The 15,209-nt window shown below is 38.5% G+C and overlaps 1 protein-coding gene across 6 annotated transcripts in view; it reads left to right on the top strand.

Moving 5' to 3' along the window:
- Nucleotides 1-15,209, top strand: part of LOC124299495 (zinc finger protein chinmo) — a 100,180-nt gene that overhangs the window by 25,448 nt on the left and 59,523 nt on the right. For 4 of the 6 annotated variants that reach the window (XM_046752728.1, XM_046752725.1, XM_046752730.1 and 1 more), the window contains exon 2: nt 11,157-11,396. In XM_046752728.1, the coding sequence (XP_046608684.1) occupies nt 11,276-11,396 (121 nt within the window). In that variant the 5' untranslated portion in view covers nt 11,157-11,275. Of the gene's footprint in view, nt 1-7,354; nt 7,434-9,440; nt 9,661-11,156; nt 11,397-15,209 lie in introns of those variants that run through there. The other 2 variants (XM_046752731.1, XM_046752727.1) reach the window with 2 other exon arrangements.

Raw genomic sequence — 15,209 nt, 5'->3', positions numbered from 1 at the left:
CCGCTTATCGTGGGAAAATTACTTTTTTTTTTTTTGTATTTTTTTCAATCAAAAATTTTTATTTTTTTTCTCCGTTACGCACAGTGTATGCAAATCCGTCATTGACGTACACGTTTAAGAGAAGCCGCGGGGATGGATGGAGGCACAGAGTTCGGGGTTTGTTTGTTTGTTTGTTTATTGAAAGTGGTAAAGAGGAAGAGCAAGAGAGAGAGAGAGAGAAGTCAACGAAACGAGAGGAAAAAAAAAAAGAATTTGAATAAAAAATAAAAAAAAAAAAAATGAGAAAAAAGAAACGACGGCGTAGAAAAATAAATTAAATATGTAAGTAAGAAAAATTAGATAAAACGGACACGTGGCATGGGTTACGAAAATGACCGGCTGACGACACGCGTGTCCCGTATAGAGTTATAGGTATATAACATATTCGCATGTTGGTATTCGCGAGATGAGATACAGATCTACCTCCCTCCCTTCCTCTCTCGCTCTCTCTCTCTCTCTCTCTCACTCTCTTCCACCTTCGTATTTCCATTTCGCGCTGTAGTTTAGGAAAGAGATTTTTTTTTCATAAAGTTCGATTCTAAGAACCTAGGCGAGCGGGGCTTTGGCCCGAGTTGACTCGATTCGATTCGATTTGACTTGACTTGACTCGACTTGACTCGGCTTGGCTTCACTTCGTTTCTAGGCTCCATGTGAACATGTCCCACACACGAAAATACACGGACAAACACATTCTAGACGATTTTTTTCTCAACCTTTTTTTTTTTATAAAAATTTTATTTTTCATCCTGCGTAGGTATACGATACCTGTTTCGTATACACTGTAAGATATTTAAGCGGTCGCGTGTAATTCTAATTATTCAACGATCCAATATTCTTCGATCTTCGAGTTTGGCACGTGTTGTGTGTGTAGAAAATCAAACCGCGCAGGAGTAAAAAAAAAATAAATGAAATAAGAAATGGCTAGTAATATCGCATTTGATCGAAAGGAAGTTGACGAAAAAATAATATATGAAACAGATTATGACTGGACGGATGTAAGTAAGGAGAGAAAAAAGATAATTAATGTGTCATTCGTGTTCTTTCGTTCTCATTTTTTTTTTTTTAATTATTAATTTGTTTCAAATGTTTTTTACCCAAATTTAATAGTAAATACCTAATTGTTAATTGACATTTCAAAATTACACGCTTGTATTTATTGGACGATAATTTTTATCAAACAGAAACGTTGCGCAAAATGTACATTGAAATAATTCTGCCTTCGTTTTCGTACATTAGCGGTAATATTCTTATCACTTGTTTAATAATTATATCGTGCCGATGCGATTATTCATTCATCTACGTGACGGCGTTTTTTACATCGCAGGTGAAGATAGTAATTTTCTGACATCCCGCTTCTTTTCAACCGTCACAGCTATTGCTTAACAGTTGCGACTGCATTTATGAAATTATTCTTCTTCGCAAATTTTCTCCTCGGTGTAAATTAATTATTTCTTTTCATTCGTCACTGTAGCAAAATCACTTGTTCACGTACGTATTTACGTGTCACGTATGACGTGTTACTGCAATAAGAATTCCGTTTCATCTCCCTTCTTACAAACGAATAACACACCGAATAAAAAAAAAAAAAATAAATAAAAAACAAACCAAATACAATCTAAAGGAGAAAATAAATCACAATAAACTACAACAGTAACGAATACTCAATGATATTTTCGTTATTTCAATACTAACGGAAAACAATAAAGACAATGAACGACTAGATATGTGAAGGGAAAACGTTATCATCCGAAATCGACAACAGTTTGTTATACATTTTTTTATTTTTATTTTTTTTTTTTTCGTTCGTTTCAAATAGTCTTAAATAATCATATTTTGTCTTGTTACACCTATTGTTAAACGGAGTTCGAAATCATCAGATCTCCTTTGTTATCCATATTCCACTCGCCAATTGGAGACTCGGAAACGAGACGCAGCGCGTGCGATTAAAATTGATTATACCTAACTGAAGAAACGAAGCTGAAAAGAACGAAACCCCCTCCCCTTCAGAAAAAAACGCATTTTAAGAAAAAAAAAAAAAAAAAAAAAAAAAAAACGTGAAAATCATCGGGAACAATATTTACGACAATTTCGTCGTCGAAGCGCAGCGTTACGCCGCAGCGCAACTGCATAGCGCAACTGCATAGAGCGCAAAGCGCCAGGGGGAGAGCGCTCGCCTCTTGCGTTTCATCGCGTCTCGGTTTCGATTCGGTTCGGTTCACTTCGGTTCGGTTCGGTTCGGTTCGGTTAAACTGATCGCCGTAGCGCTACGTTCGCGCGTGCGCGCGCCGCCGTTCGTAGCGCGTGTGTGATACCTTCCGTCTTACGTGTGTGCGTGCGTAGCCGGAGTCGCGCGTGCGGCCCCGCAGCGACCTTGAGCCTCGCCGTGTTGCCTCCCTCCCTCCCTCCCTCCCGCCACCCCTTCAACGACCCCACTCGGTCCCTTCGCTCTTCCTCCTCCTTCGCCTATTCCTCCCTCCTCCTCCTCCTAGCGTTTGCCTCCCCCCTGCCCCCCCACCCCACCCCACCACCTGCCAATTCTCCCCCCACTCGGCCAATCTACATTTGCCTCCGGGTCCCCCTGAGTCATGCGTACGTACGTACGTACGGTGTACGTAGCGTAGCGTAGCGATGCTGCCAAAATTCATCCCCCCCCCCCCCCCGCCCCGCCGCTTCTCTCGCTCCATCTCTCTCTCACTCTCTCTCTCTCGCTCGCTCTCTCGCTCTGTCCCTGCAGCGATGCCCCTTCCCTTCTACCCGCTGCCCGCAGGATTCTATACAACCCCTGTCTCCGTCCCAACCCTCCTCCTCCTCCTCCTCCTCCTCTTCCTCCTCCCCCACCCCTGACGCCTCCCGTTACCTCGAAACCCCAATTATATGTACCGCAGAGCACTTCTGCACACGCGGCCCTTGAGTGCAGGGGAATTGGAAAGAGGCGAGGGATGAAAAAGGGGTAGTGGAGGGATGATAGACAAAACGAACTTGCCCGCGATGCATGGCGAAATTTGTTTTTCCCATATCCTGCGAGCGAGAAAACGTGACGGAGAATGTGCAGAATTTTTAAAGTGAAAATAGAGAGAGAGAGAGAGAGAAGCGTTTATACGTGTATTACATGTTTGATAATAACACATCACGCATAATTGTAGAATTTGATCACTTTACGCGAGTACTGGTGTATTCCATACATGCGTACGTAATGCACTGTATACATAAATGTAGAAGTAGATGGGGATCTGTGCGTTAATGTGCGTATGGGTATACGGTCGTACTCCGTAATACCGATTTGACGATTAAGGGAGGCGTAAAGAAAGAGAGTGAGAGAGTGGGACGGGGGGTGGGAGGGGGGGTAGGGGCAGAGGGAGGGGGTTTTATCGTGGTGGGAGAGATGAGAGAGAAATATCGTGCTCCTCTCGTGCTCCGTTGGTGCAGCGATGCGATTCGCGTAATGAGGTAGGAAGGAGATGAATAATTAGTAAAATGAAAAAGCAACAATCGTAATGAAAGAGAAAACAAAGTTTATAAAACATTTGATTCCGTGTATAGGATGTAAAATCTGTCAATAATCGCATTGTGTATTGTAACACGTTGTAAGATGCATTTGCTGTGCCATATAGGTGTCTAAAGTTTGGTAAAATAGGTGGGAAAAATTGTAATGAAATAAAAAAATTCATCATCGACGGAAAAAGTAATTTTATCATTGTTGTACGAAATCGATTCTCTCGCCATTATGTGAAGCTTGACAATTTCCAGTTTCAGTTGATTAGCATTTAATCGTACTTTCTGAATCTATTTTTCATGCAATGATTATTAACGATTTTAACCACTAATCGTTAAACCGTTCGATTCGACCAATTGATTCTATCCACGAGATTTTTTTCCTGTGATATCGTACGAAATTTTATTGCAAATTGATGCAATACGAGTTGAATCGGCATTGCAGCTAATGCAGAAGGTATTGGTCGCAGGTTGAGTAAATCAAACAGGAATAGGCATTCAACTAAACGAAATGAATCTCTTCTAAGTCACGGAACAATCAGTGCCAAATTAATTGGCTGACAGAATTTTTTCTTCCCTTTCTCCCTCTCTCTCTCTCTCTCTCTCTCTCTCTCTGTTGTCTCTGTCTAGCTGTCGAATCGTTCTTATCGTCTGAAATATAATTCGTTGTACGCGACTGTTTGAACTGTTTTTTTTTTTTTTTTTTTTTTTTTTTTTATAAAAATCAAAACAACGCGTATCACCGCGTTTACTAAAATTTCTGCAACATTTTCGTTGCATGCAAACTGTAATATTTCGCAAATGGTTTGGCTGCAGGCACGCCGCGCGTACGGTGATAAAATTGGCGTCGCGCACCAAAAAAAAGAAAACGCGAACCGAGAGAAAAGGGAAGAAGAGAGAAAAAAAAAAAAAAAAAAAAGCACACACGAAACACGATCGAAACGTGGAAGAGTGAAAAAAATCGTTTCAAAAACCGTGGCAAACTCGGGCCGATCGTAACCTAGGGCCGATACTGGCACGTGTTAGATTCCGAGGCTGACGGGGATAGATAGATAGACAGATAGATATCTTAGAAACATTAGACCCGGGTTTGCGTTGAAGGGCGAAGAGGGGCTCGAACGCGCGGACGGGGCGGCGGGGGGGGGGGGGGGGGAGGAGGGGGTGGCGAATTTCGGCGAGGACGGCAAGGCGGGGGGGGGGGGGGGAGAGCGGAGCGATGATTGAAGTCGGGGTTGTAACGGGGTGGGGGGAATCGGAGCGGAGTTGAATCGGCGTCGGTAAGTGCGAAAGAGTCGGCAAAGGGGGGGGGGGGGGGGGGGCGGGGGGGAGGAGGAGGAAAAGCGCGGAGGGCAATTTTTCAAGGTAGGGGAAAACACCGGGGCGCCACACGCAACACCGGGTAGCCGGGGCAACAACCAACGTAAAACGCGCGAACTCAAGTTCGGCAATCCTGGCCTCAGGCAATCCCTCCCTTCCCTCCCTTCTTACCCCTTCCCTCGGTCCCATCCCCACCGTTCTTCCCTATGCCGCTGCGTTCTTGCCCCCTCCCCCCTTCCTCCTCCTCCTCCTCCTCCTCCTCCTCCTCCTCCTCCTCCTCCACCTTCTCGGGGTCGACGCTGACGGAGAGGAGAAATAGAGATAGACGGAGAGAGAGAGAAAGAGAGAGAGATATAGATAAGGAGAGAAGATCGCCCCACGCACGATCGCAACGCACACACACACACGCACGTAACGATTTCGGGTAACCGCATTTGCAACGGCTTCGATGACCCACATACATTATTATAGATATATGTATGTATATATATATATACAATTAGGGTGGTCGTCATTTAGAACGTTGACGAATTTATTCCAGATCACCCCGTCAAATCAACTATAAATAATTGAAAAACAATTCACAAATTTTTTTCAGATTCTTTTATACCAAACTGTAACCCGTGCCTGTAAGAGGAAGGATTTCCCAATTTGAAATACACGTGTTTCGAACACGTTCTTAGTATATGTTTTACTGTAAGAGTAATAATGTTCGAAATAATCGATGAATGTGAGGTTCTAACGAGCATTAGTGCTACTATCTGAGAAAAAATTCACATCGTCATACCGGATAACATAAACAGTTGCATTTTTTATAAGTAAAAAGAAAAAGTCAAATTTCTAGGGTGTGCAATTTCGTCGAGATTGGTTGATACGATGATGATGTGAATTTTTTGTCAGACAGTAGTACTAATACTCACTAAATCTTCGCAATTACAGATTGATTCGAACATCGTCACTCTTACAATAAATTACATGCTGAGAATGCGTCTGAAACAGGTTGTATTTTAATTGGTGATATCCATCCATTTACAGGCACGGGTTTGAATTGATATAAAAATCTGAAAGAATTGGGAAATTGTTTTTGAATTATTTGTAGTTGATTTGGGGGGTGGTCTGAAAAAAATCATCAACACCCTAAGCAAGGATCACCCTGAAATGTATATATTTTTTTTTCTCCTCCCCTTTCTTTCGTTCTTATCATTTTTTGTTTTTTGATTGTTTTTCTTTTTTCTCTTCTATTCGCTCATTAAACGTTATCTGTATTAGCTATTGTTGTTATCATTATATCGACGATTTTAGACACCCCTGTGCATCCGCAGTGCAGTCGTTATGTATTTATATTTATACCACACGCGTACAAAGTGAATTGTAGTAAAGGTTTTTGGAAAAATTATTTTATTGTATTTCTGCATACATTTTTATCTCTCTCTCTCTCTTTTTCTCTTTCTTTCACAGTATCACGTCATTCTAGATGAGAATTTGATTTCTCAGATTTTTTGTCCTTCATTTTCTTTCTATATACATGTGTGTGTATATAAAATATAAATAAAATTGGTATATATATGTATATTTGTATATGAACACTGGCGATAAGTGAAAAAGGATGCAAAAGATTGTTAGGTTGTATTATATTATAGTCGTTATGCATCGCGATGCGTCGTAGTGGCGCGACGATTGATTCGGAGAAAAGAAGAGAACAGAAATAAAAAAAGAAACAAAAAGAAGAAGTATCGAAATTCTTCAAAAACTAATAAACCGATCGAAACGAACGAAAATCGGTCCGGCTAATGATTGCAGGACAGAGATACGTACACGTAACGTTGATAAACCTACTAAGAGATTTGAAAATCGATCGAATTGTCCGTAAATGTGACCATAATAATAATAATACCAAGTTAAAATTCGACATGGGATATAATGATAAAATCTTTCGATCTTACTTCTTTTAATTTCGCGACTCGTCGCGGGGGGGGGGGGGGGGGGGGGGGGGGGGATTAAAAAATGGAAAAACGATGCCACAATAATCCAAACATCACGGTATCAAATTTTGAAAAAGTGCTCCTTCAGCAAAAAACATCGATAGTCAGTAATACGCATATACTCGTATATACAAATTCGGTAACCCTCCATTTTATTTATTTATTTTTTTTTCCTCCTCGCCCACCTCACAACAACCTACATTTTGACTTTTCTATAACGCATATTTAAATAAACCTTGACGAAGAAAAAAAAAGAAGAAAAAAAAAAACAACGCGCAAGCGTCTTTAAAATCTCCGACGTTTTCTTATCGTTCCGTTTTTTGATCCCCCCCCCCCCCCCCCCCCCCCTCCCTCCCGTGAAATTCTCGCCACGGGCAAGGGTGAGAATTTATTCGGCATCACCCTTTACCCGCTTGTCCGTGTTCTCTCCGTCATTTCTCGTCGTCATCGAATGACAGGGAGAAAAGCAAAGCTAGCCTCCGGTCTCGGTCTCGTCTCGTTTCGTTTCGTCTCGTCTAGTAGTCGTCGGTTCGTCGATCGCGCGCTTTTAACGTCTCTCTGCCTTAGACGACGTCGAGAGTTAGGGAACCGAGTTAGTTACTCGTACGTATGCTCTCTGATTTGGCGGTGCCGTTGCTGTTGCTGCTGCTGCTGCTGCTGCTGCTTGTGCTTGCTCGTGTTCGCCTCGCCTCGCCTCGCCTCGCCTATCCTCTCCACTCCTCTCCGCTCCTCTCCTCTCCTCTCCTCTCCTCTCCTCTCCACGCCACTCCACTCCTCTCCTCTCCTCTCCTCTCCTCTCCTCACTCCAGTATAGTACATATGGTTAATAGTTGCGTTTCGTCGTCGCGTATCGTCGTCGCCCGATCAAGTTGTTGCCGTACCGCGTCCCGGTTGTGCAGGTGATGCAGGTGCCGATATATAAGCGTACAGCAGCCCTTATTATCAGTGAAGATTTTTCCACCCTGTTCGATCAGTGCGACCCCTTGATGGTGTTTTTTTTTTGCAATTTTTTGAAGTTCTCTTTTTTTTTTTTTTTTTTTTTTTTTCAACCAACTATTTTCACCCCCACCCCGCCTCCCCACACACACGCATCGTTTTCGTGTACTTTCCCCCCTTTCACGCGTGTGACATTCGCACGTACATTGTCGCGAAATTTTTTGTCAAATTTATCGCGTCAAATCTCGACGCGTAATTGACATTTATATTTTTTTTTATCGTACGAAACTAGATTCGCGTGTGTGTGTGTAGATATATATATATATGTATATATATATTTTGCATAATTAATTACACACATGTATTATTTGTGTTATATATGTATATTGCATGTGCGGGCGTGAGTTGTGATGATGTATTAATCATCGTCGTTTAGTTCGCTGTTGAAATTCGTTGTTGTGTGACGTTTCGAGCTAACCGAACGAGAGGAACATGCTTCTTGTTAAAATTCGGTTTCTACCATCGTCGTCGATTCATAAGAAATTCAACGTTTACACGAGCAATCGAACGCGGGAGGAAGCTATTCTTACTACTGTGATGTGTCGATTTTCAATGATAATCGTTATTCGAAAAATAAACGAGCACGTGCTGCACGATAAATCATAACTACGAAACATTCGATCGATCAGTTTTTTAAACATCGTCACGTTTTCATAAATCATAAACGTACGAATTGTGTCAACAAGTGCAATTATAAATTGTCTAAATCTTGTGTCGCAGCTTTAATCAATACGTGGATTATTAACGTAAATAAAATCTGTTTATCACGCGAATTAACTGTGCATAGATTGTTCATATTATTATTATTAATGATATAACAACGAATTTTAGCATAATATATATTATTTTATATATATATATATATATATACATGCATACATACATAAATTGTTTTCTATAACCACGTGTTTAAACGGCATTGATCGCGTTGTTATTGTTTTTCCGAGAATATATATATACGATATATAAACACATCGGATTTGGATTAGATAAAGAATATTTACTGCTATTATACGTGTATCTACGTGTGTATGTGCATGTGGCAAAGTGTATTACATACAGATATATATATATATATATATATATACATATACATATATATATATATATATATATATATAGTATATATTATATATAAATATAAAGTGAAAAAAATTAATAAATACATATATTCATATGTATAATATATTTGTTCGCGTATAAAGAGCTGGTTCTTAGTCGATAATACAAAAATACAGCCTTGATCAAACGGTCTGTGAACGCGTTGCAAGGTTGAAAACATAATTTTTACATTGAAACAATAATATATTAAACGGTTGATAAAACAGGATATCAAACGTATATATAATCAAACGTAATGTAACAGTGAGTACAATTAACAATGTTGACATAAACTTGTGTGATAATTTGAATCTGATAAAAATAAATAAAAATGAGGGAAACGAGAGTTTAAGAGAAACTAAAAAACTAAAAAAAAAAAAAAAATCAAAAAACAAAAAGAAATACGAGAAACACTGAGATTCGATTGTGCGGATGACGTATTTGTAATTCTGTTGAATTTTTTCACCCTTGTTACTCTTTTTTCTTTTTCTTTTTTTTTTTTTTTTACCCGCCCTCCCCCCTCACGTTACCGTTAAACCGCTTGAATAATTCCGGCAACGGTGATTATACGGTTACATAAGAAAAGCGCCCGAAGAGAAACACGATCGATCCATCGTCTTATGCAATTCTCTCCGCGAGCTTTTGCTTAATCGGAAGAATTTTTGCGGTGCATCGACATCTAGATTGATAGATCGAAGGATATAGAGAATCAATCAAAAGTAAATGCCTTTAGGTACGTCGATTGTTGTTTTTATTATTATTTTAATATCCTCGGTCGTACATGTATATGTAAATATATGTATATATATATATATATATATATGTATTATTTTTTAAATTATCCTTGTCACGTGTCATTGTTATTATATAATATGGTGAATACATCACGTACGACGAGTTTTCATTTTTACCTAATATATACCAACTAATATATACACATACGAATATCACGTGATACAGTCTTTTTTGAAAAATCTTTAATTCAATCTTATCCCTTTCTCACATTCATTGACATGATCTGACCTTTCGATTCTCGTTCGATTTTTCGACTGCTTGCGTTTCTCAAGTGAAAGAAAGAGGAAACGAATTGATCACTTTCTGAAACTAAATGGAATAATTTTCACCTTTGCTTTCGTTATATTAACGATCCTGATTCGTCGAAGAAAATCAGTCGCGTGTGTGAAAGTTAACATCGTCTACGATCGTTTGTGTATAATCTTGCGGTTACAATTATATTTCTTGCCTGTGTAAAATATCGAGAGTGAAAATTTGAATGGAATAGATTTTCCCATGACCTAGATTATAATTTTTCTACAGTATAAAATAATGCAATTTCAAATTTTTTTTCTTTTTTTTTCTCGTATTAAATCGTACGAAATGTTATTTCAACTTACCGTGTGCTTGATAAAAGTGTACGAGGGGGAAAAAAAAAAATTCGCAACAATTTTAATCGCGTTTTCGTACAAATAACTTGTCACAGTGAGACTTGCAATAAATAATTACTCTGTAACGAGATCATCGGAATACCGCGAACATTGATAGAAAAAACAGAGTTATAAATGCGGTTTAATCGGTAAATAATTATCATCGAACGATCGGTCGTATCAATATTTAGTAATACGTTGAAATTTTCGATTGATACACAACAAATCACAACTTTATGTGTAATTTATTTAATACAAAACTTGATGTATTTATTTTTACGCGAAATATCGTCGGATCGCATTATATGTATATATATATATATGTGTATATATGTATTTATTGTTATATACTCGAGTTATCGCTACGCGTTGTTACGACACGTGTCTGTAAGAGTAATTCCCGCGTTTTTCAAGACACATTTTAATACGCCGTTCAAGATCACGATTGAAACTTGTAGAAAATAAAAAATAAAAAATAAAAATGAATTTTTGAGAATTTTGATTTGCAAATACAGTAACCGTACTTCACGGAATCCTATAATATTTCGAAACAACTGTTTCGCACTGTGAATTTTATTTTTCTCAACAGCTTGTCATTGAATTTCTTTGCGAATTTGAATGGTGAAAAAAATGATAGCACGTTATTCGGTTTAGTGCGATTAAATAGAAGCTTGCTTTTCGTAGGCAGTTTATCGATAGCCAAATGACCGAAATTATCGTATTTTCGTGGGATAAGGTTCCTCGAACAGAATGGCGTTGATAACAGGTGTTTTTCATACGCTGGATTTGTTTGGCAATTTTTCAGCTGGAGGAGCAGTTGGGCACGGACAGGATCAGGAAGAGAGGTCGTCCCTGCTTGAGGGTGGCTGCAGTGACAGGGGTGGTGGCGAGAGTCAGGGCGGGGGTGGGCCCAGGGGTGGCGTCATGGACTCTAATCAACAACAATTTTGTCTGAAGTGGAACAGCTTTGGCAGCAATTTGGCCACGGCATTTTCGAACCTCTTCAAAAGCGAGAGTCTCACCGATGTCACCCTCTTCTGCGAGGGTGAGTGAAACCACGTAATATTACACACGTCCTAAACTGAGAGAAATTCTTAGTTCCGGTTACCGCTCGGTACTTGACTATTTTCATTTTTTACCACGATCGACAAAATATAGTTGTAGGTAGAAAATTAAAATTAGTTTTCCGGCTGTTATCGGAAAGTCTAGTATCCGTTGCTATTCTCTCTGATTACGATCACTGTTGCTAGACTTTCTTGCAACTGTTGCGAAAATTTAATGCTCGCGCAAGAATAAATTGACGTTAAGGCCTTGTTTGACTAAAAAAGTAGAGTAAACCTCGGAAACTGATTTTGCGTTGCAATTACCAAAAAAGGATCGACGATAGTGAAAAATGTTTAGGCGTACCTCGTTTTTCGTAATGAACAACAATATTCAAACAGTTTTTTTTAACGATACCTGTTTTACTCAATTTTTCTAGTTACTGTAACGAATGAAATTTTTCTCGGTGTATAAAAACTCGATACAATCTTAAAACGTGATTTAATAATTAACAAATAAATTTTCCGCGTAAAGTCGATGAACTTAAATTTGTATTCGATGATATCTTTTTAACACGGTGAAAGAATCAATATCGAACAATTTCTCCTTGATTGGTCAGTGAATTGCTGGTTTTATTGCGGGTGATAATTTTTTTTTTTGTTATTTTCGAACAGCAAAACCATACATCGTAATAACAAATCGTTTGAGATAAAATTATTGTTTTTTTTTTTAATAAGTTTCGAACGAAACGAAATGATTTATTATTGTTTAGAACTAAGGATGTTGCGCAAAATATGTTTACAAAGTTTATAATCATTTGTTAGTAACAAATTCGTGAGTATAACCGAAAGTTCTGAATCGCAAACATTATACAAACAAGACGAATTTAGATATTGATGAAGAAAAAACGAAGAAAATTTGTTTAAATTCGTGAAAAATCGAAATCTCGATTAGCACGTGAATTCGAAATTCTACATTTCTGTTTTTACCGTCTAGACAAAATCGCTTATACAATATTCAGTCCGATCGATTTGAGTATCGATATTCGAACCCTGGTTCTATGATCTCAATTTGTTTCTTCCGCAAAAATTATTGGAAGCCAAAAAATAAACGATGAAAATCGCAAAAACGGATATCAGAGGAGAGGATCCTTCCGATTCGCAAAAATTGGACAAGCATCACGACTTTCAACATCAATACGGTGAAAAGAAGAAAACTTGTGGAAATTTTTTTGTTCTCATCCTCGAGAAAAGAAATCCTCAATTCAGTCCAATCTATTTGATTGTCGTTCCTCGAACGTTGTCCGTGATCTCAATTCGTTTGGTTCCGCGGATTCGCTCGCCTGATATGTCTCGAAAAAATATCCGCCCCCCCCCCCGCGGCCAAAAAAAAAAAAAAAAAAGTCAACGCAGCAATACATCAAGGTAAAAAATGATTGTAAAAAAATTTTTAAAATTTGCTCAATGGCTTGACAAAATTTCAAATTACGGCGAAACTCGCAAACGTGCGAATTAGCAATTTTTTTCCAAAAACACGCTTCGATACGGCGACTTTATTCAACGCGATTCGCTGCCGATGTCCGACTTAAACGCGACTCGTTCTACTCGATCCTCCTCCGTTTCCACACACGCGAATCGTTTCCACTTTGCGAAACTACGAGGACGACGACGACGCATGCACCGATTCGCAGTTGCAGTCTGGCGAATCGTTGGCTTGACTTCCCCACTCCGAGAGCCGGGAGTGCAGTTGCAAATTGCATTTTGCACGGTTCGGTCTTCCGACGAACGAACGCGCTGCACAAACTCATCGCTGCCTTCGCAATACCATTTTTGCTCTCGACGCGTGCGGGTCGCGATTTATAAAAATTTCACCCGAAACAGCGAGTCGTATTTCGAAAAATCACTTTTCGATATCGCCGTAATCCTTTTTTCAAAACAATTCTATTCGCGGTTATCGTGATAACGTATATCGAATAATTGTACGTTAATCGTTATCGGTAAAATTTGACGATTTGATCTTTTACACTGTATGATATTGACGCAATTGTATTTCAGATTGTTTCGTTTTTTATTTACAAAATTTTTTGGAACGATTTATCGTTAGTTTCGCGGTTTATTCGGGATTTAAAAATTTTCGATAAACTAACAAACGTGTCGCGAATTATACGGAGATCGGTTTTTTTTCTATTATCGACGTTGGGTGAACGATCGAACAAAGCTTTTTCAACTTACAAGGATATTCAAACGCTTCGATAACGAGGATTACTCAAGAAATATACCGTCAAGTGGTGCTGGTTAATTTTTTTTTTATGGTGCTTTCCACTACGGGAATTCAGTGATTGGATTATAAATGCGATGTTTCGTGTATAAAACTGAAGAGTAATAGTTTTGCCGAAATCTGTGGTGCTAAATTATAACGTATATGTGATCCGGTACCGATAATTCCAAATCTTTGGGCCTTCAAATTTTTTCATTGAATTTTATCGCTCGGCCTTGTATTAAAACAAAAGTGAAATCAAAACCAAAAAATTATGTAAATCGAAAACAATCGAAATAGTGAAAATTCAAAATCTTATCAACGACAAAGTTAGCATTTCTAACTTTAGCGAATACCGGTAAACAAATGGAAATGAATGAAATAAAAATGAATATAAGATAGTCGGAATTTAAAGTCCAAAATTAAATCCGCGCGAACAGTTTTCTTTTCGTTGCACTTTCGTCTCACTTTCAATTTTGCGTGACCTAAATAATGCAACCGCGTATTCAAAGACACAATTATATGTAATACCCAAATTTTACTTATTCACAACGGAATAATAAATCACCATGTCATTCTTTATTTCACTTTCCTTTGCATTTACATTTTCGAATATAGACACGATATTATACTTGATAATTAACCGACAGTGATTTGTAAAATAGTTAAACACAATATCGTTTTGAATTATGTTGAAACTTTTTAAAAAAGTTCAAGATTCTCATCACAAAAATAAACAACCTCAAAGATAAATGACAAAACTGCGCCCGAGCGGATCGATGTTTTAAATAATTTTACCGTCAGTGAAAGTCTCGCAGTTTTTTGCGAGGACTTAGAATTGCCAAACGATACCAAAGTCGGAGCAAAATTTTTCCCACCGCATGTGAGAATTTTATTCTCATTCTTTCCGTTCTCTTCACGTTTAAAAATTCTAACAAACCGTGAGATTTTCGTACTTGGTGAAATCTTAAATCGACTCTTATACTCGAAAACAATAAATCTATCTTACAATACGTCGACGAATATGAATAGAAAGAAAAAAAGAAACTCAAAACGTTCTTTTTCCTGACATTTTCTTAAATCAAATTACGAGACTTTTGTAGTCGGTGAAATTTGAAATAAATTGTGATACTTGAGAACAATAAATATGATTTAGAATACTTCGATACGAATATCAATGAAAAACAAAAAAAAAAAAAAAATAAGTAACAAAACTTGAAAGCTTCCCTTTTTTTCCTGAAAATTCCCTAACAAACGACGACGATCGATAGAAAATAAAGCAAAACAATCGGTGCAACTATTTTTCCATCCATCGTAAAAATCCGTTCGAGGCTCTCTCTCTCTCTCGTTGATCTAGGAGCGTTATAGAAAGAAACTCGACTCGCCGCTGCGCAGCCTATGAATAATAATCGTTGGTGAAATAGCTGCGCTTAAGAGTCGGCGATTCCTAGCTGTGGGCTGGGTGGCCTGACTATCGGATTAAAGTAGGTCTGGGTTACAGTTAGATATCCAACGAGAAGCCGGAGAATGGTGAAGGCGACTATTTGCCACGGTATTGCGC

Source organism: Neodiprion virginianus, chromosome 3, assembly GCF_021901495.1.
Source record: "Neodiprion virginianus isolate iyNeoVirg1 chromosome 3, iyNeoVirg1.1, whole genome shotgun sequence".
NCBI classification, from domain to species: domain Eukaryota; kingdom Metazoa; phylum Arthropoda; class Insecta; order Hymenoptera; family Diprionidae; genus Neodiprion; species Neodiprion virginianus.
This window is presented reverse-complemented; position numbering and strand designations above follow the sequence as displayed.